This window comes from Sciurus carolinensis, chromosome 18 (genome assembly GCF_902686445.1).
Source record: "Sciurus carolinensis chromosome 18, mSciCar1.2, whole genome shotgun sequence".
NCBI classification, from domain to species: Eukaryota; Metazoa; Chordata; class Mammalia; order Rodentia; family Sciuridae; genus Sciurus; species Sciurus carolinensis.
In genome coordinates this window covers 28,809,993-28,834,987 of record NC_062230.1, presented here as the reverse complement: position 1 = coordinate 28,834,987, position 24,995 = coordinate 28,809,993, and the positions used below count along the sequence as shown (strand labels likewise).

The 24,995-nt window shown below is 58.5% G+C and overlaps 1 protein-coding gene across 2 annotated transcripts in view; it reads left to right on the top strand.

The window, feature by feature from the left end:
* Positions 1-24,995, top strand: part of Xylt1 (xylosyltransferase 1) — a 262,914-nt gene that overhangs the window by 57,760 nt on the left and 180,159 nt on the right. For both annotated transcript variants that reach the window (XM_047533540.1, XM_047533539.1), the window contains exon 2: positions 23,265-23,303. In XM_047533540.1, coding sequence (XP_047389496.1) covers positions 23,265-23,303 — 39 coding nt within the window. The remainder of the gene's footprint in view (positions 1-23,264; positions 23,304-24,995) is intronic.

Sequence of the window (24,995 nt, the reverse complement as noted above, 5' to 3'; positions counted from 1 at the left end):
AGTAGCGAATGGGCCTCGGAAGCTTGGACGCATTCCCTTTCCAGGTGACAGATTTTCAGAAAGGTTCTGCTCGGTGTCACTGGAAACAGGACTCTTGGGAAAGAGACCCGACCAGGGACAGATCTGCCGCCCTGGGGAGCAGGTGATCCAGGTGGGGTCCAGCGCTCACCCGGAGTGCCAGGGAGGAGCGTCTGCGGGGCACAGGAACCAGGAGAGCAGACTGCTGCTGGGTCGGCTGCGGACAGACCCGAAGGGGAGCTTTACCTGTCCAGCTGCCCTCTTGGTCTTCACGCCCTGCAGGGCCGAGACTGAGGCCCAGGCTCCTGGCAGCTCCGCCTCCCTGCAGGACTCTGCCGCCCCCAGTGCTCAGGAACTGCTCGGGGCCCCATGCGGAGGACAGCACCCTCTGTCAGGTGTGGCGGACACGCTCTGCCAGCGGTGATGGACGCTGAGCCTTCCCCAGGAGAGAGGGAGCGAGGACTCGGCTGGCTTGTTGCTAAACAGGACCGTGCATGCGTCTGCGTCCTTACGTGCCGGCCGTGTCAAAGAAGTCGGATGGGTCTGGAGAGGGACTCCCTTGAACTTGGAGCAGCTCCCTGCTAACTGCTGTGCTAAATGAAGCTGCCCGTGCTGGGCGCGCCTCTTCACGGGCAGGTGTTGTTCCGCTGGACGCTCTCCGTGCGGGACTGGGTCACCCACGCCCCATGCGAAGTGGGCGGTCGCTTCTCATAGCCCGGGCCCCATGGGGCGCATCTTCTGAGTTGGCCAGGGAGGTAGGAGGTCCAGAACTTGAACGCACGGCCTTCCTCTGTTTCAAATTTTGGCAATTAATTGAAAATTCAAAACACGCTTTGCAGGCCCAAACAGAGTAGGTCTGAGCGCCACATTTGGCTAAGGGGTGACCGGTGGGTGACGTCTTGCCTGATGGTCCCTGAAAATCGGGTCTGACTGGCTGAGACACAGAGGGGCCTTTCAGACGTGGTGTGAAGTGAAGAACAAGAAGTTAGCAAATGCACTTGTTTATGGGGTCCAGCCCTGGGGGGCCAGCCTCCTGCCCCCTTGATTGCTTTTATTCTGATAAGGCTGGGCAGAGCCGTCCAGGTCTCCCCTGCAGCCCATGCTGACGCCTCCTGGTTAGTGAGCATTTACTCTTCGTCCACGCAGGTATCCCGTGCCAAGGGCTTTGCATGCATTAGGAGGGCCGATGCTCACCTGGAGGTCCCTCCTGGTACCATCCCCACCTAATGGGTGGACGCCGTAGGGCTCCAGGGGGCGAGATCCTTGCTCAGGGTCACACCGCTGAATTGGAAACATGCCCTGGCCTGTCCCCAGGGCCTGAGACACGGAAACAGCTGTAAATACTCTCTGGTTTGAACCTTTCTTTTTATTGTTGCCATTCGCAGTCAGTATTTGCTATGCAAGGACCATATTTCGGGCACCCTGGTTGGCTCTGGGAAGACGGGTGGGTAAGAGCCAGCTCCGGCCACCAGGAGTCCTGACTCTTCCTCTGGCGCTAGGACGAGGAGCCCTTGGAGAGAAGTACCCTTGGGCTCAGGGTCTGTGGACTCTGCATCCTTGGGACTGTGGGCCAAAAATACTTTTTAAAAATTCCATCTGAACGGTCCAGACCCTTCCATTCCAAGCATCGTTCTCCAGACAATACAACAGAACAAACTTGCCCAGGCTTCGCGGGGCTGGAGGGGTTATATAAGCGCCTGGGAGATGGTTCACTCTATGCAGGAGGGTGGGGGGGCGGTTAGGCAAATACCGCGCCCTCGACCTGAGCGCCAGGAGCAGCCTCAGGGGGCCGGGAACCAGTCCCCGCAGACGCCCACGATGACCGTGATTGCATCTGGTGATGGTGGAGACCACAGCCAGCTAGCCGGGGAGGAAGTGGCCGTCCTCGGGAAGTCAGGAAGCCTTTGGAGGAAGCACTCCTCCGAGTTGAGCTGGCGGGAGGTGGGCGAGAGGAGAGGTGCTCCTGGCAGAGGGCGCCGGGCACAGCCAGGGTCTGCCCCTCACCCTGGCACCCAGGGGACTGTCCCCGCCCCTGGGTTCCTGCCTGTCTTTCTCCACACTCTCCCTGGGAACCCTGTGTCCCCAGCTCGTTCAAAATGAGCAGCCTGGCCTCAGGTGGCTTCCTGGAGGAGGACAGGATTGGACGGTGGCTTGGACCTCCAGTGACTGTGACCTCGAGTCAGCGGCTTCATTCCGTGAAGCCTGTGTCCTCACCTGGGAAACGGGCGCAAGAGCCTGGAGTCTGGAGGGGACAATTCGCCCCAGCACTGTGCACAGACCTCCTGTGGAGCCCGTGCCCACGTGGGGACTGACCGGGAGGGGCGTGGCGGGAGAGCCACTGGGCCCTGACACCGACACCCCCCGACTGGACAGTGGACCTCGCCTCCGATTTCCCCCTCCCCTCTGGAACTGAGCCCCCAGACCCCACCCCCAGCCACCACTGGGCTGCCTCCTGCCCCACAGGTGAGTTCCCACGTTCTAGATCTTCACACAAATGGAGGCCCAGAGTCGAGTCTGTGCTCTGGTTTCTTCTCGCTGAGCGAGGTGAGGCTTTGAGGTTCCCGCACACCAGGAGACCAGCAGGTTATTCCTTCTCTGGTGCCAGGCAGGCTTCTGTCGGGTGGGTGGGTCCCAAGCCGTTTATTTCTTTCACTTCCAGAGGTTTCTTTGTTCATTATCTAGAACGTTCACAGAAGACGAAGCCTGTCCCCTGGTCTCCCTGCCCGGTCACCCCGATGCTTTTTAAATGGCTTCACAGCCAGGTCAGCTCCGTGTCACTGGGCGTCAAGCCCCTGCACGGCCGGAGGAGCCGAGAGCCCCTTCCACCTGCTGCCCCTCCCCCTCACTCAGAAGCTCCCCTCTGCTGGTTTCCGCCTCATCCTTCTGTTTTTTCCCCATTTTCCTTTTTTACTGTGGTATAATGTCCAGGGCGTTGAATTTACTATCTGAGGCTTTAAGTGACAGTTGAGGGACATCAAGTACCGTCACATTGCTGTGTGACGCCAGCGCTGCCCGCTCTCCCGAGTCTTCATCTCCCCGACTGAGACCCCTGCCGCGCGGCAGCTGCCCCTCCCCATGCCCCGCACCCCATCCTACCCGCCACCTGTCTGAAGGTGGCTGCTCTGGGGACCTCACCTCTGTGGAGTCAGCCTCCCTGGTCGCTGGGACGACAGGTGGCATCTAACTTTTTTCAGTAGCATTTGTGTCTCTCTTAAGAAAAACCATTGCTGCTCTGCGTCCCTGTCCCGTGGGGCTGTTTCTGCGTCCCTGTCCCGTGGGGCTGTTTCTGCGTCCCTGTCCCGTGGGGACAGCACCTGTGACCCCGTTTCACAGATGGTACCGAGGCTTGCCCTGGCTCCCGGCTGCCCCTGACATGGGCTTCCAGAGACGGGAAGGTCCAGGACGTGCCGGTGACCCTGCCGGGCTCCTTCCAGCCCCACTGGCCGCACCTCGTCTGATTTCTTTCCTGCACCCTCCCCGGGACACATTCTCTTTTCCTGGGGTTACCGTTGCTCAGAAGCCCTGGGGTTCGCCGCTGGGACACCGCTGGCCCCAGCGAGCTGGCCCCGGGGCTGCCGCCTCTCCGCGGCCTCCCTGGTCCGAAGGTGCCTGGGGAGGGTGCGGATTCCTCAGCCGGCGGCCGTTTGGCTGCGCTGGGAGCAGCGGCTGCCAGCGGGGCTCCTGAGCGTGACTTCTATACATAGCTCTGTGGTGAGCAGGGTTTATTTTGGGAGGTGACTCGGAGCAGCGGCTGGGGGCTGGGCTGCCCCTGGGGTGGCGTGCCCAGGCTGGCGCCCTCAGGGAGACCTCTGGCTCCTCCCGGACAGTACCCCTTGGGCCACGTTGTCCTTTGTTCCTGGCAACCGTCCCGAGGGGCCTGGGAGGGAGTCGTACCCATTGAGCAGGTGAACAGCGCGGCCGCGGGAGCTCGGCACGGCGCTGGAGACGGAGGAGAGGGCACGCGCTTGGGCACTCCTGGCCGTGTCCCTTCTGGTCAGAACTTAAAAACTTGAAGTGTTTTGTGCTAATGAGAGAGTGGGGAGGGCGATTCCAGCTGAGATCATGGCCGCTGTGAACGGTCTGCTCGGGTTCAAGTCTCAGCTCGGCCTCCAGTGGCTGTGTGACGGGTTAGGTCTTCCTGTCCCCTCCCTGGGTTGCCCCAGCTGGGAGGTGGCCACGTGCCCTATGGTGTGGTCCTGGAGGTGAGGGGGCATCACAGTTCCTGGACGCGATAGCTGCCTGGCACGTGGAGGGCCACTGCGGCGTGTGCAGGGAGGGCCCCTCAGCCACGTGCTCCCGTGGGAAGCAGGCGTCCTGCTGGAGACGAACCAAGGGGCTCGGCTCCACGAAGCAGGCGCTGGCGTCCTTTCGGGAGGTGGCCACTTACTGGCGACTGGCAGGAGGAGACCTCAGCTCCCTCCTCTGCGGGGGCCTGGCCTCTTTGAGCAACTTTGATAGGCGCGATCAAGATCCCACGGTCCGTTAAGATGTGGTGGATCGGAACATTAGGGGTTAAAACAAGCGTTGGGACAAACACGCTTTGGGGCAGGGAACCGCGGTCTCTGTCCCCTGCACGCTCGGGCACTGCACACTCCCAACGCTGACACCTTTGCTGTTTTTAATTTGGGAGGCAGCGGGATGCTCTCCGGAATGTTCTCCTAAATAATTGCTGATGTTTGTTCCTTCACTGCACATGTACTGAGCACCAGCTGTGTGCCACGTTCAACACAGGGCAGGCTGCACATCTACTAAGCACCAGCTGTATGCCATACTCTGTGCAGGGTGGGCTGTACCTCTACTGAGTACCAGCTGTATGCCGTGCTCAGCACAGGGCAGGAACTGTCCCTAATGCTGGAGCGTGTGCACACATTTGAGGCACTTCCATGCAACAGTGGCAACGGAACCAAGGATGGGACTCGCAATGCCAGTGGCCTGGGGCCACCTCTGCCCCTCTGAGCCGCCATCCTTCTGTTGTGCGATGAGCGGAGCTGGGTTCAGGGTCTTGTGGTGCTTGGCAGCTCTTTGCTGGAACTCAGCGAGGCCAACAGCGCGTCCTCCTTGGCGGGAAGCCCAGCAGGCTGACCCGGAACAGCCCGTCCAGCCTCGCCCTCGATGAGCGGGCTCCAGCCCCGACTGGGGTGCTCAGGGGCTCCAAGCCCACAGGCCTCACGTGGCCACACCAGAAAGGAACCGAAGCCACAGCGGCTTGGGGGCTCCCTGGCACTCGGGGTGTCTTTGGAACAGAGAATTGAGAGAGGAGGCCGGGTGGGTGAGACCGTAGCCTCGGCTCCACGAAGGCACAGGTGGCTGCAGCCCTCTGGGTGGGCGTTGGCACGGGGCGGGCGTCAGGGTGTCGGAGGAGGCTGGCAGCCAACCAGGCGGTGCCCAGCCCTGTGCCTGGGTGGAGAGCAGGCCGGCTGTGCCCCCGGACAGGGACCGCACTGGCCCACTCCTGTACTGCAAAGGCCGCACCCTCAGCAGGATGGACCTACTGCCGCCGTGTCCAGGGCTGCCCAGTGGCCTCCAGCGGCCCCGCCAGGCCGGAGTTCCCTCCCGGGTGATCTCCAGGAAGCCCTGCCTCCCTGACAGGTGGGTCTGAGTCAGCTCCAGTTGGAGTCCCGTGCCTTCCCCTTCCCGCGCTGTGCCCCTGGGTGTCACCAGCTTGGGGTGGTTCAGATGGTCAGCGTGAAGGCAGTGGGAGCTCATTTGTTTGGCCTCGGCTGTGCCCTTGACTCCACGCCCACCCGTTCCTCCTGCGACCCCATCCTGTGCCTGCTGCCACCGCGTCGTCATCCCTGTCTCAGGGATGCAGACGCGGAACGGCAGGGTTAGCCAGCCGGCCGGGGACCTGCAGCTGCCATCTGCCAAAGCTGCAGGCCCGCGGGCTCTACAAGAGGCCTTCCTGGGGCGGTTGCTTCCTTGGATGCCTGGCTCGCTGGTGCACCCCAGGCCGGGGTTTCCATGAAGGATCCCCATTCTTTAAATGTCACCCAGACCCTGTTTGGGGCCCTGCAGAGATGACTGTGAGCAAGTCAGAGCTGCCCCTTCCTCCAGGTCACGGGGGTCTGTTCGGGGGCCGGGAAGCCAGGGGAAGGGTCTGGAAGGGACTTGGGGTCACCGTTTGGTCGGGCCCTTTTCCTGGCTCCTGTCCCCCTTGGTCAGGCTTCTTTGCCCCACATGACCGGCGTTGGGGCTGGGCCACCTGAACCGGGCAGGATGCTGAGCACCACCCTGGCCTCTAGCCCCTGGAGGCAGCAGCATCTTCCCCCTCAAATCGGGAAACGCAAACCTGGGCCTGGACGCTGTCAGCTGTCCCCAGGGAGAGCCACCCTGGCTGAGCACCACCTGCCCAGGGCGTGAAGGATGGCCCCTCGAGGCCCAGGGCGGCACAGGCCACGGTCCAGAGCCCGCTTGGCCCTGGCACATGGCTTTGCTGTTGGGCTGGCGTCGACCCTGGGGTCCTGACAGGCCATGTGCCCGGGACGCCTGCCTGCGGTGTGGTGGAGCGCCGTGAGGACTGCCCCTCCCATGGGGACCCTGGTGGCCCCTGCCTCTCCCCTCTGGGCCTCTGGTGCATGGCGTTGGAAGCTGAGGTTCCTGACGACTTCTTTAATGGAAACGTGGGCATTCAGACCGACCAAACTGGCCACTGGCTTGTCCTCTTTTGTGGTACTGAGGACGGAACCCAGAGGTGCCCTACCACGGAGCTACATCCCCAGCCCTTTTTATGTTTTATTTTGAGACAGAGTCTTGATAACTTGCTTAGGGCCTCACTAAGTTGCTGAGACTGGCCTTGAACTTGGGATCCTCCTGTCTCAGCCTCTCGAGCCGCTGGGATTACAGGTGTATGCTGCTGCCCCTGGCCAGTGGGGTCCCAAGAGTGTGTTCCCATCCTCTGTGGCCTGACCTTGAGCCTGAGCTTGTACAAGCTCACCCCCACTTACTGTATTTCCAGCGATGTAATTCACCAGGGAGCGGGTCCGTTGGCAGCCAAGGCAGGTGCAGCTTGGCGTGGGCGGTGAGCCCCAGAGTGGTTCTCTTTGCCCCACTAGAGAGTTACTACGAACAAGAGAACAGCAGCAACAAACATCCCTCAAACTTCCTGTGTGGTTGTTGTGGGGGGTTCTTGTGCAGAAGTTAAGGGGCAGGCGAGGGAGGCCACATGCCAGCATCCATTGTGCATTGAGACTCTGCTCCTCTGGGCTGGGGGAGCTCGGCCTCCAACTTTCCATCTGCACAACGGGACTCAGACTAGCACCTGCTTCACGGAGACGTTGTGAGGGTTCAGTGAATTACTGCCTCTGGGGGCTTCAGCAGGGCTTGGAACACAGTGAGTGCCCGAGAAACGTCAGCTAGTGACAGAGGGTCAGGAGTCACGCAGATGGGGAACTGAACTTGGTGGCCTCCTCTTCCGGCCTGTGACCTTAACAGGTGTCCTCACCTCTCTTGAGCTTGTATCTTGCTCATGTTAATGGCTGGGTCTGCAGTGGCTGGAGGGACCCCTGCATCCTCCTTAGTCTGGAATGTTCCTGATTGTAGCCCCGATGTCTCCTGTGCTCTGTCTGAGCTACGGGGTGAAGGAAACCAGACCCCCTGCACCAGTGGGCATCAGGAGCTGGGGCTTGCGGGAGGTGGTCTGCACTTCGGTTCTGTGCGGGACGGGCCTGGTTGGTGGGGAACATCCCAGGCCTACATTTCTTAAAACCCAGAAATGCTAACACCGTTTTCCTTGAGCCGGAGAGCTCAGAGCTGCACACTGACCTTTATCTAACCCAGTTTGAGGTGGTTTTTTTTGTCTTTCCTTTTCAGACACAGAAGGATGTTTTATCAGACTGCAGTGTGCGGTGACATCTCACCTCTCGTCTCTCCCGGTCTGCAGCAGTAGCGAGGCTGGAATAAAACTCTGTAAAACTTGGTAGCAGCCTTGCGGCTTTGACCCTGTGGGGGAGGTGGGATGAGCCCTGAAAACGAGGAATAGGAATTACATGAAAATCTTCAGCCCGTGGACTCGCTGGGTGGGGCTTAGAGATGGCTTTGGATCTGGTTATGTAAAGGCCTCTTTGGTGGCAGGACTGGGGTGACTTCCGATGGAGAGCCCACCAGTCTGCACCCCGCCCTCCCTGGGGATTCCCCGCTGCCCTTCATAACCCCATCCGGGCTCCACCCTCCCTGCACCGCACGCCACGCCCCCTCCAAGTTCTACCTGCAGGCTGCCTGCCTTTCTCAAAAATTATGTGGCTGTTACTATTGCAGCTTCCTCCGCCTAAAATGCTTGTCCTGCCCCACATTTGACGCGTTGATTCTTGCTCCTTCTTGGAAGCCTGGCTCACCTCTCACTTCCCGGAAGCACCTTACAGTCTTCCACGCTAGATGAGTTTCCTGTCCTCCCTACAGCCCCCATTTTGGGAGAATTTATCACAAATGTAATAAAATCACTGATTCTGTGATGGGTAGATTAATGTATGAGGATTGGATCGATCCCTCTTCTGTCTCGTTATGGAGTATATATTATATAGTGACACTTTCATATAGTGTCCTTTGAAAAGGAGACGGGTATTGAATTTGACAGGCGTGAGAGAGTGTGGAGAAGAGAGAGCAGCCGTGGGTCTGGAGCCAGGTCTTCTAGATTTGGGCAAATTCTGGCCCTGACATTCTCTAACTGTGTGACCGGGACAGGTACATAGCATTTCTGAGCCCATTAACCTCATTTATAAAACGAAGGCTGATAATAGTCCCTCTCGTATGGGTGGGGATTCAGTGAGTTAATCCTGCCGTTGGCTTAGAATAGTGCCTGGCACAGAGCGTGCGTCAGGACTGCTGGTGGTTGGTACCATCGGAGCGAGTAATAGCAATACCGGTTATAGTAACCATCTTGAGAAGTGCAGCCAGCTAGCTTGGGAAATGGTTGGAGGAGAGCGTGTTGAACTTTTGTGCCACACTCACTGTGACCATTTTATTTGCAATCTGTGGGACTATGGAGGAATTGTTTAAAGCCTCAGTTTCCTCATCTGTATAATGGGGTCAGCATCGCCCTGCCCCATGGGATCTGTGTGAGCACTTGAGGAGATGAGCGGCAGGCTGTCCAGCCTGGGTCATGGCCCAGGGATTGGGAGAAACCGAGGAGGAGTCGCCGGAGCTTGGCCGGCCAGAGAGTCAGGACTGGAAACCCAGGTCCCCACAACAGCCCAGCGAGAGCAGGCTGCATCTCTGTGATTTAAAACCAAACCAAACCAGAAGTAACCATGGGCCATCCCAGCTGCTGACCTTACATGGCAGCCGACAAGCTTGCAGGACAAGGAACTGGAGAAGGTGCTGCTAACAGACCCAGCAGGTCCCCGGGATGGTCTGATGTCACTCACGAATGGCTCGCAGCGTGGGGCGTGTCTGAGGTCAAGAACGAGCCTGCGGCGGCTGCGTATCAGTACGCCACACTCTGTGGTTAGTTCCCAAAGCCACACGCATTAAAATAGATACTTTATTTTATTTTAAAAATATTTTTAGTGGTAGATGGACGCAATACCTTTATTTTACGTGTTCATTTTTATGTGGCGCTGAGGATCGAACCCAGGCCCTCACACGTGCCAGGCAAGTGCTCCACCACTGAGCCCCAGCCCAGCCCTAAAATAGATATTTTTTAAAAAGAGACATTTATCTGATGCTTATTTTGAACGCGGCAGGCATTTTCCGCACTTGACAAATCTGAATTTAATCAACCCTGATGCTGGGTTCAGGCGGTAGGTCTTATTATTGTCATTACTGCTCCCCATAAGGGGACACTGAGGCACCAGGGTATCAAGTAATGTGTCCCAGTTCGCAGAGTGTGAGGGACTGAGCCAGCGCTTGCCCCCAGGTGCTGTGGCACAAGAATTCACCTTGGCAGCCGCCCCCCCACTGGGGCCGCAGCCTGGGAGGGTGGAATGAGTGGAATAGCGTCCCTGGGGCCTCACCAGCTGTCCTTGGTGCTGAATTCTCCAGGTCTCCCGTTGGGAGAGTTGCCTGTGTTTTCTGGAATGCAGTCGGCTCTTCCACATCTGTGGGTTCCACATCTAGGAATCCAACTGGGGATTGAAAATATTCAGAAAAATATCGTGTCTGTTGTCAACATCTACAGACTGTGTTTTCTTGTCAACGTTCGTTCTCAATCTCACGCAGTCTAACAACGATGCCCGTCCCATGCGTAGCGTACTGGGCGCTCCAGGAACCTGGAGCTGACCGGGACCCAGCGCATATGTGACTTGCAAATACCGCCCCAGTGGACGTGAGGGACGTGAGGCCCGAGGATTCTGGAATCTGCAGGGGGTCCCCGTGGACAACAAGGCCCACCCTTGTGGCATTGGGAAGGGCGGATCCCTCCCACTGATCACAGCCACGTCCTTTCCCCTCCCTGCCTTTGACACTGTGCCCTCCGTTGCACTCAACGATTTCCTTTTACTCTCTTAAAATTCGTGAGTAGTTTGCCCTACCTGCCGAAAGCAGGGTCTTAATTAGCCTTAATTTTTGAAGTCTGCAGCTGTAAACTGTGTTGAAAAGATTGAAAAGATTAGTGCACTAGTAATAAGATAATTGTCCCCGAGAAACGCTGTTAGCATGTAAACACAGTTAGCGTGCGAAATCAGAACAACGGCAGTATTCCCCCCTTTTGGCGTTTCAAGATGTTGCTGCGTGAATAATTACAGACGCCAAGTGCAGAGGTGGGATGTGGCCTGCTCTTGCCTTTCATTCTTTCCTGCTTCTGTCCCAGCCCAGAAATCCAAGTCTGCTCGGTGGAACCTTGCCCCGACCTCGCCCCCCACCCCAGCAGCATGTGAGATTAGTTTCAGGAGCGGGGTGACTCGGGGGTAGTCCCCAGAGTTGGGGAGACACGAGGCACATGCAGTCGACAGATCTTGCTGCTCCTTTGTAGGAGGGCTTGGCCGGCAGAGGCCACGCGTGCAGACCCGTCTGTTCTTGCACAGCTCCTGGGTTTGCATGGGTACGTCCTGACGTGCACTCCTGTACACAGCTGGAGCAGACCTGTCGTGGCCTCATCCAGCAGAGGACCACGTGGAAAGCCTCGACCTCCTTCTGAGACTTAGAAAAGCGTCCATGAAGCAGAGTACACGCCTGGAGCTGGGAGCTCAGTGGCGGAGCCCTTGCCTGGCACGTGGGAGGCCCTGGGTTACCACAATCAACAGGAAAATGTCACCTCTGCCGATGCTTTGGGGGGTCTGCCTTTCTTTTTTGAGATTTTGCGTCCTTTAATAAAATGGGAATATAATTTATGCATTTTTTTTAATTGGAAAAAGAATTTTGTTTTTGCTGTGCTGGGCATGGACCCAGGGCCTCTACAGCCTACGCCTGAGCTAGACTTGCCCTGGGAACGTATTGTGACGATGTCAGCGCACACTGTCTTCCGAGCTCATCTGATAGGCCACACATCCCGAGACTAGCCTTTCTGTTTCCTCGTCTAAGCATCGGGCCGTCAGTCAGTAGCCTGGGCTTGTCTATTTCTGCTCTGTCCTTGGTGCTCAGGCAAAGCCTTGCCTGGTGGCCATGCATCAGGGAACAACCCCCACCGCGCACCCTGCCCGGGTTCTGAGAATTCATCTCTTCAGCCCCATCCTCCCGTGGCTCGAGGTCGGTCTATTCAGGTTCAGTGAGCGTTTACCCAGTGACTTCTCGGTGGCAGGACGTCAGTATGCATAAAGCAAGAAGGTAGTCCCTGGCCTCAGGAAAGCAGGATGGGTCGTCAAAATAATGCAGCCATTCCTCGTTTTATTGCTCTTGACTTTATTTTACTTTACCGATACTGCATTTTTAATTTTTTTTTTTTAACAAATTGAAGGTTTATGGCAATCCCGTGTGGGGTCTGTTGGTACCTTTTTATTCCTAATGGCTCAAATGATCATTAGCATTAAAAAAAAATGTACTTTTAAATGTAAGGGATGTGCACTGTTTTTCAAACACAGTGCTGTTGCGTGCTTAATGTAGTATAAACATAACCTGAAATTTGCATGACTCAGCCAGACCTAGTGGTGCTCACACCTGTAATCCCAGCAACTTGGGAGGCTGAGGCAGGAGGATTGCAGGTTTGAGGCCAGCCTCAGCAACTTAGCAGAATCCTGTCTCAAAAAAAAAAAAAAAAAATTAACAAAAGGGCCGGAGGTTGTGATGGAGTGGTTAGGCACCCCTGGGTTCCATCCCTAGAATCCCCCCCAAATTGCAGGGACTTATTTTACAGTGGTGCTTTGGAACTGAACCTACAACACCTCCAGAGTGTGGCCCTGTGTCACGGAGAGTGAGGGACACACAGGACTGCCCACCCTCCCAGTGGGAACAGAGTGCTCGTGGCCGGGCGCTCCTGGTGTGTGCTCCTTGTTCTTCTGGAGTCAGCCGTGGACTCTGTGGCCAGGCGACAGGCGTACCTCTCTCTGAGCCCAGGTCCACAGGCTTGGACCTGTGGAGCCAGAGCTCAGCAGTCCCCGTGCCTGCAGCAACCACGCGGGCCACCTGAGGTGAAGACCGCGTGGCCCGCTGGGGGCGCGTGCCCCTGAGAGGGACCCCTGTCCTCTGCCCCAGGTGGGCTGCGCCTCGGGGTCCCCGCTGTCAGATCTTCCGCTTTGCCAAAGAAATGCCGGGACTCTGTAGTTTTATGTGAAGCCTCCCAAACTCAGCGTAGCATTTTATTTTTGTTTTCGAAACCTTGCCTGAGCTGCCGTCTGAGCCGCATGCCGCTCACTGGCCCCTGTGGGTGGCGCTCCCTCTGCAAACCCTCTGCGATCCTGTTCCCAGAGCGCTGGCTGAGCAGGGGCGCCGCCTGGGTCGGGGGCGGTCCCCACCCCCAGCGTGCGTCCCGTCTCCAGTTCTTCCCCATCCTGCCCACCCCCTCCCCACAGATGTCCCAATGAAGTTCCTGGGAAAGAAGCGCCTCGGATCCTGAATAGGGCGAGCGGCGATGCCAAGCCTGGCACACATGTGGGCGAGGGTCCCCGCCCAACCGGTGCAGAAAAGCTTAGAAATCAAAGAGGATCATTGTCGCCTTTGGATTAGCCCAAGGAGACTTAGCGCAGCGGCCGTCTCCTGGGTGCTGATTATCAACCCGCCGGGGGATCTCAGGCTTTGGCCTGACCTTGGCGCGGGGTCCGACCCATGTGGCTCTGGGTGTGGAATCGGTCGTTTGAGACACAAAGCCATTGAGCCGGAGTTGAGGAGAGGCCTCTATTCACCCATGAAAGGGGCTCATTGTGCATCCGTGTGCCCGGACCCCCTTCCCTTCCCCCGGCTGGGGCTTGGTGAGGGGCTAGCGGGGGCTCGGCCGGCCCTGCTTTCTTCCCATCTTCCTGTCTCCGGGGCTTCCCTGTGTGCTTTCCAGCTCCGCGGGCCAACTCCGCTGTCAAGTACTTCCTTCCGAGGGCGCGGGGAGGAAAACAGCCGGCCAGCCGGGCAGCTGCAGGCGGCCTGGGCAGGAAGCGGGGAGCAGGGGGCGCCCCGAGCTCTTCCTGTGCTCCCCCTGCGGCCCCCGCCCCTCCCCCACACAAGGTGATGAGCTCCGCGTGCGTGGATCAGTGCTTGGCCGTGAACTTGTCCCTGGATTGCTGGTTTCCTATTTCTCAAGTCTTGGGGTCCTGGACTTGTCCTGGGACGGGTCTCAGGGTGGGACGGTGCTGGGAATCTCTCCTGTGGGTGCATGAAGCTCTTTTGTAAGGGGACAGTCAAGTGTGTGGGCAACAGATGAAGGGGTCACAGACTCGGATGCTTCCAGGGCTCAGCCCGGGTGACCAGGACCAGCTGCAGCCACCTGAGCCTGTGCGTCCACCTGCAAGGGGAAGCAGGTAGCAGTGCTAGCCCTGGTCACGGGGGCCTGCCTGCCCACCTGGTCAGATCTTCGGACATTTTGAGGAAAGCCATACATTTGGATATTGTGAAACCATTTAAAATGTTGGCAACTGGTTTTTTCTTTTTTTGTACTGGGAATTGAGCCTGGGGGCACTTAACCACTGAGCCACATCCCCAGCCTTTTAAAATATTTTATTTAGAGACAGGGTCTCGCTGAGTTGCTTAAGGCCTCACTAAGTTGCTGAGACTGGCTAAGAACTTGTGATCCTCCCGCCTCAGCCTCCCGAGCTGCTGGTGGCGACTAGTTTAAAAAAAAATGTACTGTGCAGCGTGTCGATGGAACCGGGCCACCTCCCAGTGCTGTGGTTCCTTTGGTTAAGGTTAGACAGGCCTGGCTCTGTAGCTTTTGAGCAAGTCTTATAACCCCTTGAGCCTCAGCTTCCTCCTCTGTAAATTAGGGACAGGGTATCCGTAGTCTGGAAACAAGTCAATGCACAGTGTGTTCATAGCAAAAGCACAAAAATAAATCGTCCCCGTTCCCAGACTTTACGGCCAGCCCCTGGCCGGCGCTCTGTGAGGAGGAGGGAAGATGTGTTGAAATAATGCCCACAATTGCTGATCATGGTGCCTTATAAGGACTTCAATGTCAGCTGTCACCATGGTCATTGGGAGGAGGCTGGCAGCCCCCTGGAGACAGGGACCCCCTCTGCCTTCACCCCGAGTCTGAGTGTGGGACGCACATCTGTCCCTGCAGGCGCAGCTGGCAGCCACAGGGTCTCAGCATCTCCCTTCCAGCCCGGGAAGGAGGCGCCCCATCCCAGGGACGGCCTGGAGCCGCGGAGCCCCCTGCTCCCTGCCGCCTGGGACGGCTCCCGCACCCCACGGCCTCGGCAGTGCCGTGTGTGGCCTCTGGGAAGCAGTCCAGGCGTGAGGCCGGCCTGCATCCGTTTTCCCAGGGCTGGGATCCAGTGCGTGTTGACCAGAAGGTGTCCTGGCAATAGGCTCTCGGGGGACAGGGGAGAGGGAAGCAGTAGGGACTTATTCTGGCAAAATGGGTGAGCCCAGGACTCGGCTAGAGGACACTGGGTCCCAGACTGAGTTTCGCTCTGAGCTGTGCGCAGCCTGTAGGAGGTGCTGCTCCTCCTGGATTCCCATGCTCCACCAGAAAACGCCGGGTTGTCAGGTCAGGGAGGGAGCTAAGCTTCATCTCATCAGGAAGCTCAGATGCACTGGCCATGTCTGCTCAGAGGGCCGTATTGAGAGCTGAGGTCAAGCGATTGCTTATTAATGTCCCCTTGGCCCCCACAGAGGGACCCGGCCACATTCCTCTCTTTCACTCCGACCTCAGGTTCTGGAGCTCAGATCTGAACTAGTCCCTGTGGAGCAGAGAACACCCCCGGTGGTCTGGGAGCGTAGAGCAGCCGGGCGCCTCTGGCATTGCAGATGGTGTCATCATGGCGGCCACAGCATCGGGGTGCAAATGCGGTAGGCGCTGGAGGCCGTGCCCGGAGACATGAGCTATGGGGCTGAGCTGAGGTACGGCTCGAGTTCCCAGCTGCGGGAAGACGAGGTCCAAATAGCCCCGTGGCCACCCTGGGGGTCCAGCCAGCACCTGGATGGAGGGGGATGCTGGGTTCGGGGGGGCGTCGGCCACGTCCTTCCTTCTCAGCCGTGGCGGGTCTCGTTCGTGGTCTGGAAGACTTCTGAGCCGTACGAAGCAGGGCGTCGTGCAGGACTGGCAATTGTCCTCCCAGGAGCTGCATGGCGGCTCTCCTCCTCCGCCCCAGCACTGAGGCCGACTCCAAGTATCGTCCCGGCACGTCCTCACGGTGACAGTGAGACGTGGTCATCGTCTTCATCACCCTCAACATCGTCATCATCAACTACAACACGTTCAGTGGTCAGCGGTCAACATGGAGACCCACAGCAGGGAAAGGGGAAGAGCTGGCCTTAGGGACATCCGATGCACTTCCCGGGTCCATCGCTTTCCTGTGCTACCCGTTCATCGACTGAACCGTGGCTCAGCGAGTCCCAAAGTGATTGAACCACTGAAAATCACTGTCACTTAGTGGCCCAAAGTGCTTCTGTGGGAGCTGGGCCACTCTGGTCCAAGTCCTGACTGTGCCACTTACTGATGGATGACATCAAGCACCTCACTGCTCTTCTGAGCCTCAGTGTCACCACCTATGAAATGGGAACTATTAATACCTACGTCCTGGAGGTAGCGTGATGTTTAAATGAGCTAGTACTTACTGCCGGCTTCCAGTAATGCTTTCATTCACAAGGAACCCAGCCGTGAGCTGTTGTCAATACTGACCCACCCAAGTGACCTCAGTCAGGTTTCAGTATGGGGGTGACACATTCAGCTGCTTGCCGCAGCCAGGCAGGGCCACTCAGATGTGGGAATGCATAGCCAGTTTTGCTATATCTTCCAGTTTTAAAAGAGAAGTGAGAAGTTCTGATCTCTGCACTTGAAATAGCCTGGATTTGAAACATTGGCAACGATCTCAAATATGTTGTCAACACCACAGACCAAAGTAAAGGCAGCGGGAGGCCCCACAGGCCACCCACCAGTCAGTCACCTGCCTTGACACTTCATATCTCCAGCCTGTAATTTTTGGGGCAGGGATATTCAGCACCTTGCAGTTCAGAGAATTGTAATTCTGTGTACTTTTTAGAGAGTTACAAATCCTCTTGAAGCACGTAGAGAACAAAATGTCAGACACGGTGGTTGAGATTTGGGGGTGTTGTTTGTGCTCCAAGATACACACACCAAGCTCTGGGAGCAGTGGCACGATTCCTGAGTTTCCGTGTGCCTGTGGCTCCTCGTGTCTCCAAGGCTGTGGGCGATTGAGAGGCAGCCCCGGAGGCCCGAGCTTTGTGTGGGTGTTCCACAGCTCCTTCCTGGGGTTGGGCTTCAAACCATGCGAGGAATGTCACATACTAAAGAGACCTCCAGGTGTTTAAAACTCCTCATATAAAGGAGAGAGGGAGACAAATCCAGCCGGAGAAAGGACCGAAGCGCACATGCCCAGGTTCCTGGGCGCCGGGAAGGCCGCGCCCTCTCTCTGGGGTCCTGTTCTCCCCTGAGCTGTCGGAAGGGGAGTTCCCGAGCTGTCGGAAGGGGAGTTCCCATTTTCCAGCAAGACGGGCCCTGTGCAGTTCTGGCCTGCGGTCACCTTCCAGGTGGGCCTTTCTCCGACCACTGGGGGAGCTCCGTGTGGCTGGCCTCGGCCCCCAGTGCCCCGGGCACCCGCCGGGCATGTGTCCAGCCTGCATCTGGCTGCCACCGCCCCGTGAGAGGAGCTCACCAGGAACTCCCACAGGGACGTCTAGAAAGAAAACCCCGTTGTGCGACCCTCTGGCTGCTGCACCTAGACCTGGAGAAGGAGGTGAGCGGGAGTCTCCGTGTCCCTGGGGAGGGAACGCTGGCAAGAGGAGAGCCACGGCGCCCAGCCTGGGTCCCAGGGACACTCTGCCGTGTCAGGTGACACCTTGCGGGCGCTGGGAAGTGTCCTGGGGACCCAGCAGGAACATCGATCTCTTCTGAGAGCCCCGTGTGCATCAGACACTGGGCGACTGGCGGGCTCTCCAGGAAGGAGCCTTGGTTACCATGGTGTAGGGTGGAGGCTTTCAGGAGCAGGTTCGTGTGCAGAAGAACGGCCCGAGGGAATTGAGTGAAAATCCAGATCCCTCGGATCCCTGCCTGGGGACTGGGACTCAGTCGGCTCTACTCTGAGACACACCAGGCTGTTGTTGATGGAGCGGTTTCTGGCACCTCCCGAGCCTGCTTACTGGTCTCGGCTCCGTCCCTTCCGAGCGGGGCCAGCCCTCGTCCACGCGTATCAGTTGTCTGATCTATAAAAACGGGAAGTTCCATCCCTCCCTTGGCAGGTGGCCGCTATCCCACGCTTGGCACAGCTGGCCTTCCCGAGGGATCCGCTGCCTTTGCTCACTTGGCCGTCAATGAGGTGGGGCCTGCCGGTGGCAGGACTGCTCCGGTGGCGGGGTGGGAGGGTGTGATCCCGCCTTCCTTAGCGCAGAGAGTTAAAAAGCGGACGCTTCTCTTAGAGGCAGGAGCCAGGCGCCCTCGCCACCCCTGTGGAGTGACGGAGTTTGGCCACCTGTGATGTCAAGACCAGGAGGCCATGTGTGCTGCTCTGCCGAGCGCAGTCCGGGCAGGTGTCCGTGGGGCTGGCGTAATTACTAGTAGTGTCCTCTGTCACTCACAGGAGGGTCCGGATGGTTAGTGCCGTGCTCCCGTCTCACAGCAGCTCTGGTGGAGACCGGAGTCTCTCCTAGTCCCCTCGGGTCACAGCAGCCAAGCGGTTTGAGGTCACGGGCCTGCCAGCTTGCAGTGTGGGCTGCCCGGGGCACCCCCGTTCTGTGTTCAAGCCAGAGTGCCCAGGGCCTCAGAAGGGGGCTCCCCGTGGGGCTGGGGTCTTGAAAGTGGTGGTTCGGTTAGAATGGCTTGGTTTTGGGGCTCTGCTGGGTCTGCCTGGGGTTCTCATGAAGAGAGGAAGCCTGGACCCAGACACGGGGGAGGCTCATACACCGAGCGGACGCAGGGAGAAGGGGCCACCACCAGCCAGGGAGAGCCCCTGAGAGCCCACACCGCGGACGCCTTGATCTTGGCCTTCCAGCCTCTAGGACTTGAGGACACACGTTTTCTCATGCGACTGGGTGTTGTCACGACAGCCCTGGTGGCGTTGCAGGGGTGACAGGCCTGGAAGCCGGTGCTGACCCCAGACCGCCCTCTTTCCTCTGAACCACCCTCGCTGGCCTGCTGCCAGCCCCTGGAGGGTCCGGCTTGGTATCAAAACCCGGCTTCCACTGGGTGATCTCTGGGAGCCTGCTCCCCCGGCGCCTGCTGCTTGGTGACAGAGGAGGTGCAGTCTCTCGATGGTGGAAGCGTCCTTGTTCTGTCCCCTGTCACACGGCTCGCAGGGCAGGAGCCCCGAGCCAGCCCTCCCGTGTGTCTCCTGCGAGTGTCTTGCCAGAGGGTGTCCCGAGTCCATGGGCCTCAGGGCCGATTGGGCTCAGAAGGCATGAGTCAGGATTGGCCTGGCTCCCCGGGGCCGCTGCTCACACCCGAGAGCCAGCACCGCGTGACGTCCTCACAGAAGAGAGCCACACGCTCCGTGCACGCCTCGAGCAACAGTGGACGGGCCCCTCTGCCCTGCTTTGTGAGTGAAGCTTAACTCTTGGCCCTGATGGGAGCCCGGATCTTCGGTCTCAGGAGCAAGACTCTCGAGGGGCAGGAACTTTGGTTTCTCCAAGACCTGCGATCAGACTCCTGCCTCCTCCTCGGACAATGTGCTTTGGGACGATAAGTGTGCACAGCGCCACTTGAAATCCCCTTCCATCTCCCTCATGGTGCTACGTGGAGTCCGTGCAGGTGGATTGATTGGGCCAACCCGACCCGGTCCTCTGCTGTGGCAAAGTGGCTGTGTTCTGGTTTTAGTCATGACACCTGCGCTGATTTCTGTCAGTCACGTGAACAACCTTAAAAAAAGTCCAGATGCCAAGAAAGGATCCCCAGTACCGGCGCCGTCTGTTTCTGTAAGTCTTCATCCCTTGGAGAGATGTAGTCTGTATTGCAAGATCCCTTTATCCTAGGTGGGGCGGAATTCTGCAGTTGAGCTACTGTCAAACAGCAAAGCAGCTTCCTCAAGTTCAAGGACAGAATCCAGGGTTTCAGTGCTATCAATGTGACCTTGGATAGACTGCTCAACGTCTCTCGTCAACAATTTCTCCATATCTACGATGGGAATAATGATAGTACTGACCTCTTAGGGTTGTTACGGGGAAACGCCGTGATCTATGCACCAAAGCTCTGCCCAGCGCCTGGAACATGGTAGGATTTTAACAGATGTCAGTTATGATGACAGGTTGAACATTCCACCTCCGGAAGTCCGAGATGCTCTGAAATTCAACATTTTTGAGTGTCGTGTTGATGCTCGAAGGTTTCAGATTTTGAACAAATGCAGATTTTCAGATTAAAGGATGCTTATCCTGTAAAGTCTATGGAAATGTTCCAGAATCTGAAAAAATCTGAAATCTGAAACCCTTCTAAAGGTCTTGAGCCTTTTGGATAAGAAGCACTCGCCTGTATTCATCAACTAGTCTAGACTGTCGTCACGTGATATGCCCAAGGACTGCGGTTCAGAACAAGCCAGAGGAACGAAAACTGTATCTCTGGGCAAAGGATTCTGAGTGATTGTCTCTTTTACGTTGTCCTAAAGGCATCTAATCGACTAATTCAGAAAGACTGCTGTATTAGGCAAAGAGGACTCAAGGTTAACTCACGGAGAGCAAGATCCTCAGGGTCTGGGTGTGGGGGTGCACGCCTGTAATCCCAGCTACTTGGGGGGCTGTGGCAGAAGGAAGTTTGAGCCCAGTCTTGGCAACTTCGCAAGACCTTGTCTAAAAATGAAAGTTTTTGAAAAAGGGCTGGAGGTGTGACTCAGTGGTTGAGCACCTGCCTAGCATGTCTGAGGCCCTGCATCTGATTCCCTGTACTAACAAAAAAAATAAAATAAAAATCCTGGTCCAGTGTGCCCTGACTTGATGTAATGGGACAGTAGCACACAGCCTGTGCCCAGGAGTCCCCGGTAGGGAAGAGCTGTTAGTTACAGTTACGTCCAGTCTCTGGGACGTATTTGCAGACTCAGTGCAGGAGAGTTTATATTGTTGAGGGTTTGTGAAAATACATTCTGGTTCTGGCCGGAGCAGTGTTTGGAAAGTGTATTGCTCAGCTGTTACAACAACACTGTTGAACAAATCACCCCAAACTCCGTGGATCCAAACACTGTGCCGACGGAGGGAGAGGTCAGCCGATGGAGGCGGGCTAGGCTCCGGGCTGCTCCAGGCCGTCATCCTCCTTGGGCCAGCAGGCCCCCGGGTCAGGCTCTTGTGGTGGCAAAAACAGAAAAGGTGCCAGTCAAACCAATTTCAAGCTTCGACTTGAGTCACATTCTGCTGATGCCCCATGGGACGGAGCCAGTCGAGTGACCAGACCCAGACTGAAGGGGACGAGAAGCACGATGCAAAGGGCGCCAAGTCACGGGAGCGGGGCGTGTGGCCCTGGGGAGCTGTCGGTCGGTCTCCCTGGTTCCCTCTTCGACTCCCCCAGTGTACTCCTGGCAGTGCGATGGGGTGAGAGAGCCCGTCCCTGGGCCCGGTGGCTCCCTGGCTCCTGGCACCGGCATTAAGATTCCAGAAGCTGTCCGCTGTAGCAGGCGGGCACGTCGCAAATGCCCCTTTGGTCTCCAGGAGCCTTCCCCTGACAGACAGGAATTTACTCTACTGTAAACCAAAGAGTCCCAATTTAGACAGACTGGATGGATCAGGCAGCCAGCGTCATTGACCCAGTTCCACTTCGTTAGCCTTTCCAATTAAGGAGGATGTTGCTGAAAGTGAGACCTCACAGATTCGCAGTCATACCTGGAATCCTCGGGACTGAGCCTCTTTAGGGAGAGTCTCACATTTCCGACGTGGGCAGAGGGAGGAGAACCAGATTTCCTGGGCGGGTGAACCCCAAGTGCGAGGGGCCTGGCCACTGCGAGCACTTCATCCTCTTCCTGCCCAGCTAATTAAGATGCTCAATAGGTGGTGCTTGTGCTCTGGACTTCCCGAAGCTTTTTAAGAATCTCGGACCCCTAACCACTCGTGCGATGGGCTCTCTCATCTCACTGTGGAACGGCACATCCAGTGCTGCCTTGTGTCCAGGGACAGGGCTGCTTCGTCAGTCTGGTTGACCGGTATTTCCCTGGTTTTCCAAGGAAGCTCCTTTGCAGTGATGTTCTTCGGGGTTAGTTTGGTGTTCTTGGATGCTGAGCAGTGAAGCGTAAGCCCCAAACAATAGCCAAATGAGCTGTGAAGTACAGCTTAATTAATCTGGGCAGGCACCCAACACCCCCGGAGCCCTGCCTCGCCAGGATCTGGCTTTGGGAACGAGGCTAATTTTGTGGCTGGGATGCGGTTTCTTAGTTCGAAATCTAGACGGGGGTTCAGAGTGGACAGACGGACGTGGAGGACAGAGTCTGCGTGCTCTCACTGGGTGGCCTGCACAAGAGGACCCTCTTGCCACCCGAGGAGGAAACTGTTCCTGTCCTGTGTGTGGTTAATACCTGGGGGGACCTGGGGCAGGTAGGGGCCACTCCTCCTGCATGTGAGTGACAGAGGGACTGCTTGGTGGGGTTCAGGAAGGGGAGCTACTGAACCCGTTCACCCGCAGAAGTGGCTCCGGAATGTTGGGTTCCACCAGCACAAGTCCCCGAGGCCCCAGGGAGGAGCTGGCGAGGCCGAAGGGAGGGGCTGAGCCGGCTGCCGGGGCTTCGCTTCCTGGGTGGCCCGATGCCGAGATGGGGGCCGGGGGGAAGTGTTCCCCTCAGGACTTTCCTGGGTCTGAGCACCGTCAGTCTGGGAGTGGCGATCGGCGTCTCGGAGCCTCCCATGGCCGTGCTGGGAGCCGCACTGCGGCCCGGCACTGGGGAAACCGAGGCCAGAGTTCACCGTGCCCACGGTCCTGGCCCTGACACCCCCCGGACTAGGTGTCATGATAACGACGCGACGAGGTGGGTCAGGAAGCAGGGGCCCGGAGCCGGCGTGAGCGCGTCCCGTTCCCCTGCCCTCCTCCTCGCACCCAGTCCAGGCCCCGGGCAGGGGCCCATGGGCAAGGCTTCCTGGACACCTGCGTTGGGGAAACTGCTGGGACAGAGCCAAGCCCCACACGGGGTGTCCGTCCTGCGCCCCACAATCAGGCCCGTTCTCTGTGAGCGGCCACTCAAGGCTGTTTTCCCAGAGTGGTGGCCCCCGGTGGGGTTCAGAGCCAGCAGAAATAGCCTTCGCGGGCGGTTTCCTGTTCTCCTCGGAAACCCCTGGCTGACCCCGCCCCCCGCCCCCCAGTCCCGTCCTTCTGTCCCTCCGCCAGCCCCAAGAGGTCACGCCTCCGACCCGGGACACTGCCCCCCAGCACTCCCTGTCAGCGGGCCTTTGTGGAGACTGGGAGAATGGACGCTCCTCTGTCCTGAAAGGATCCTCCCGGCCCGTGGGAATGCAGAATGCGCGCCTCCGTTTCTGGCTCCTTCTCTGACTTCTCTCTTCCTTTGCAACATCAGACCCAAGCTGCGGGCCGTGCCCTGACCGGGACTGCGTGTTCTCGGAGGTTTATCTCTGATCCTCTTAGGGATCCTCCTTGCCCGTCCTACAGAGGGACGCTGGGCCACGTGCCTGACTTCCCTTGAGCACAAACGTGGGCCTCTCCTTTGCTCGGGTGTGGGGAGAAGTGTTGGGGTGGGGAGGCTCCCGACTGCCGGCTGTCCTGACATCCCTGCGGCAGGGGTGCCCCCTCCCCGGGCGAGGAGCGGAGAGAAGGGTGCTGGGTAGGAAGTCACCCCGTTCACGTGCGCTTTCTTCTCTCCCCACAGGACCCGCACCCGAGCCCGCTGATCACCCTGGAGACCCAGGTGAGCACTGATTTCCCCCGGTCCTTGTCACTGATTTCCGCCTAGATGTTCTGGGATCTGCTCTGCAGGGGACACGCACGCGTCCTCTGGGGCCCACAGCCCAGAAGGACCAACGAGCCCGCAAGGCTGTCCTGCGGCCCCAGACGGGGGTGTGGGTGCACACGCACGTGTCCACGCTCTGGCTGACCGTGTACACCTGTGTGCACGTTCGCGTCCTGGGATCTAAATGTGCCGCCCGTGGGTGGCAAGAACCACAGGCGGTTTTCCTCTGTCAGGAGGAGGTAAACGTCAGGGGCGGGGCGGGAAGGAGGAGCCATCAAGAGGGGGACACTGCTCTGGGCAGTCTTGGGAGGGGCAGGCCTTGCAGAGGCCCACGCTCTGCCGTCTGCGTCACGGGGGCCACTCTGGGCAGTCTAGAAGGCGGCTGCATGTTCTGTGGGGGCAGGTGACCCTGGGCCCAGCAAGCAGGGATGTGGCCCTGCGTCCTGTTCTGCTCTGCGGGGGACGGACGTCTTGGCAGGTGTGGGCACAGGTCGGCATCCACGGACCTGGGCGCAATCCCAGCTCTGTCTTCCTGCCCTGGGACGTTGGTGGCCACTGAATCGCTAAGCTGGGAAAGGGCCACAGAAGTGGCCCCCGCCTTGCAGGGACGTGGTGACAATCACAGGAAGCGGTGTCTGTGAAGTCAGAGGTGCGCACGGGTGTCTGTGAGAGCCTCCAGAGGTGGAGGCCGTCGTCCTTCCTGCTGAAGTCCAAGGGGGTCCATCTTCGGATCCTTTGTTTCCTTAGCTCCGTGGGTTGGTTCAAGGGCACCGAGGAGGAAGGTCAGGATGGGCCCTCTCCTGGGCCACGGCGAACTCTCGGCGAGCGTCGGACGTAGTGAAACCTAGGTGGACATCCCGAGGCTGGGCAACTGTCCCTTGGGGATTTCTGGAGCGCTTGGCAGAGACCACCTGCCGCCCCCCGCGCTCCTCCTTAGGCCCGTCTCTCCCCACATTCTGCCCAGGGGGCGTGAGGAGAGAGCACACACGCCCGCTGGTCCGTCCTCCTGTTCCCTGGCACACGGGAGTCTGTCAGCTCTGGGCACCTCTGAAGCCAGTTCCTCCGTCTCATCCTTCCATTCTTCTGTCCTTCCTGGACCCCACGCCACGTGGCCGTGGGAATTTCACCTGCAGGATGAAGTCTGAAGTCCGTTTTCCGTAACTGAACTCGCTCCTGGAAGTAGACTCCTCAGCTGGTGGCTCTCAGCCAGCAGCCGGTTTTGGTCCCCGGAAGCTCTTCGGTGACATCTGCAGATGTTGTGGGCCTCACCTGCTTGCGCATGGGTGGGGGCGTTGCCGTTCGAGGCCGGGGACGTGGCCCTGTACCCCAGGGAGCCAGGCCAGCCCAGCAGGCAGGAACCGTCCAGCTCTGCCGCCCGTGGTGTCCAGGCGGGACGCCGTCTCGGGGAGCGTACTGTGAGATCCCACGTGGAGACGCTGGGTGTGCGTATAGACAGGGCGGCATCCGAGGAAATCCTGAGGTATGGGAAGAAGACCCGGGTTCCCCGGGTGCTCTGGGAGGGCGCGTGCCGGCCTGGGAGACAGACGCACGTCCTGCAGACCAGGGCAGGGCTTCCGTGTGGGCTCCAGGAGCGAGCGCCGCTCCCCGGAAGGAAACCCAGCGGCTCAGGCGCCCCCGGGGCAGACGCGC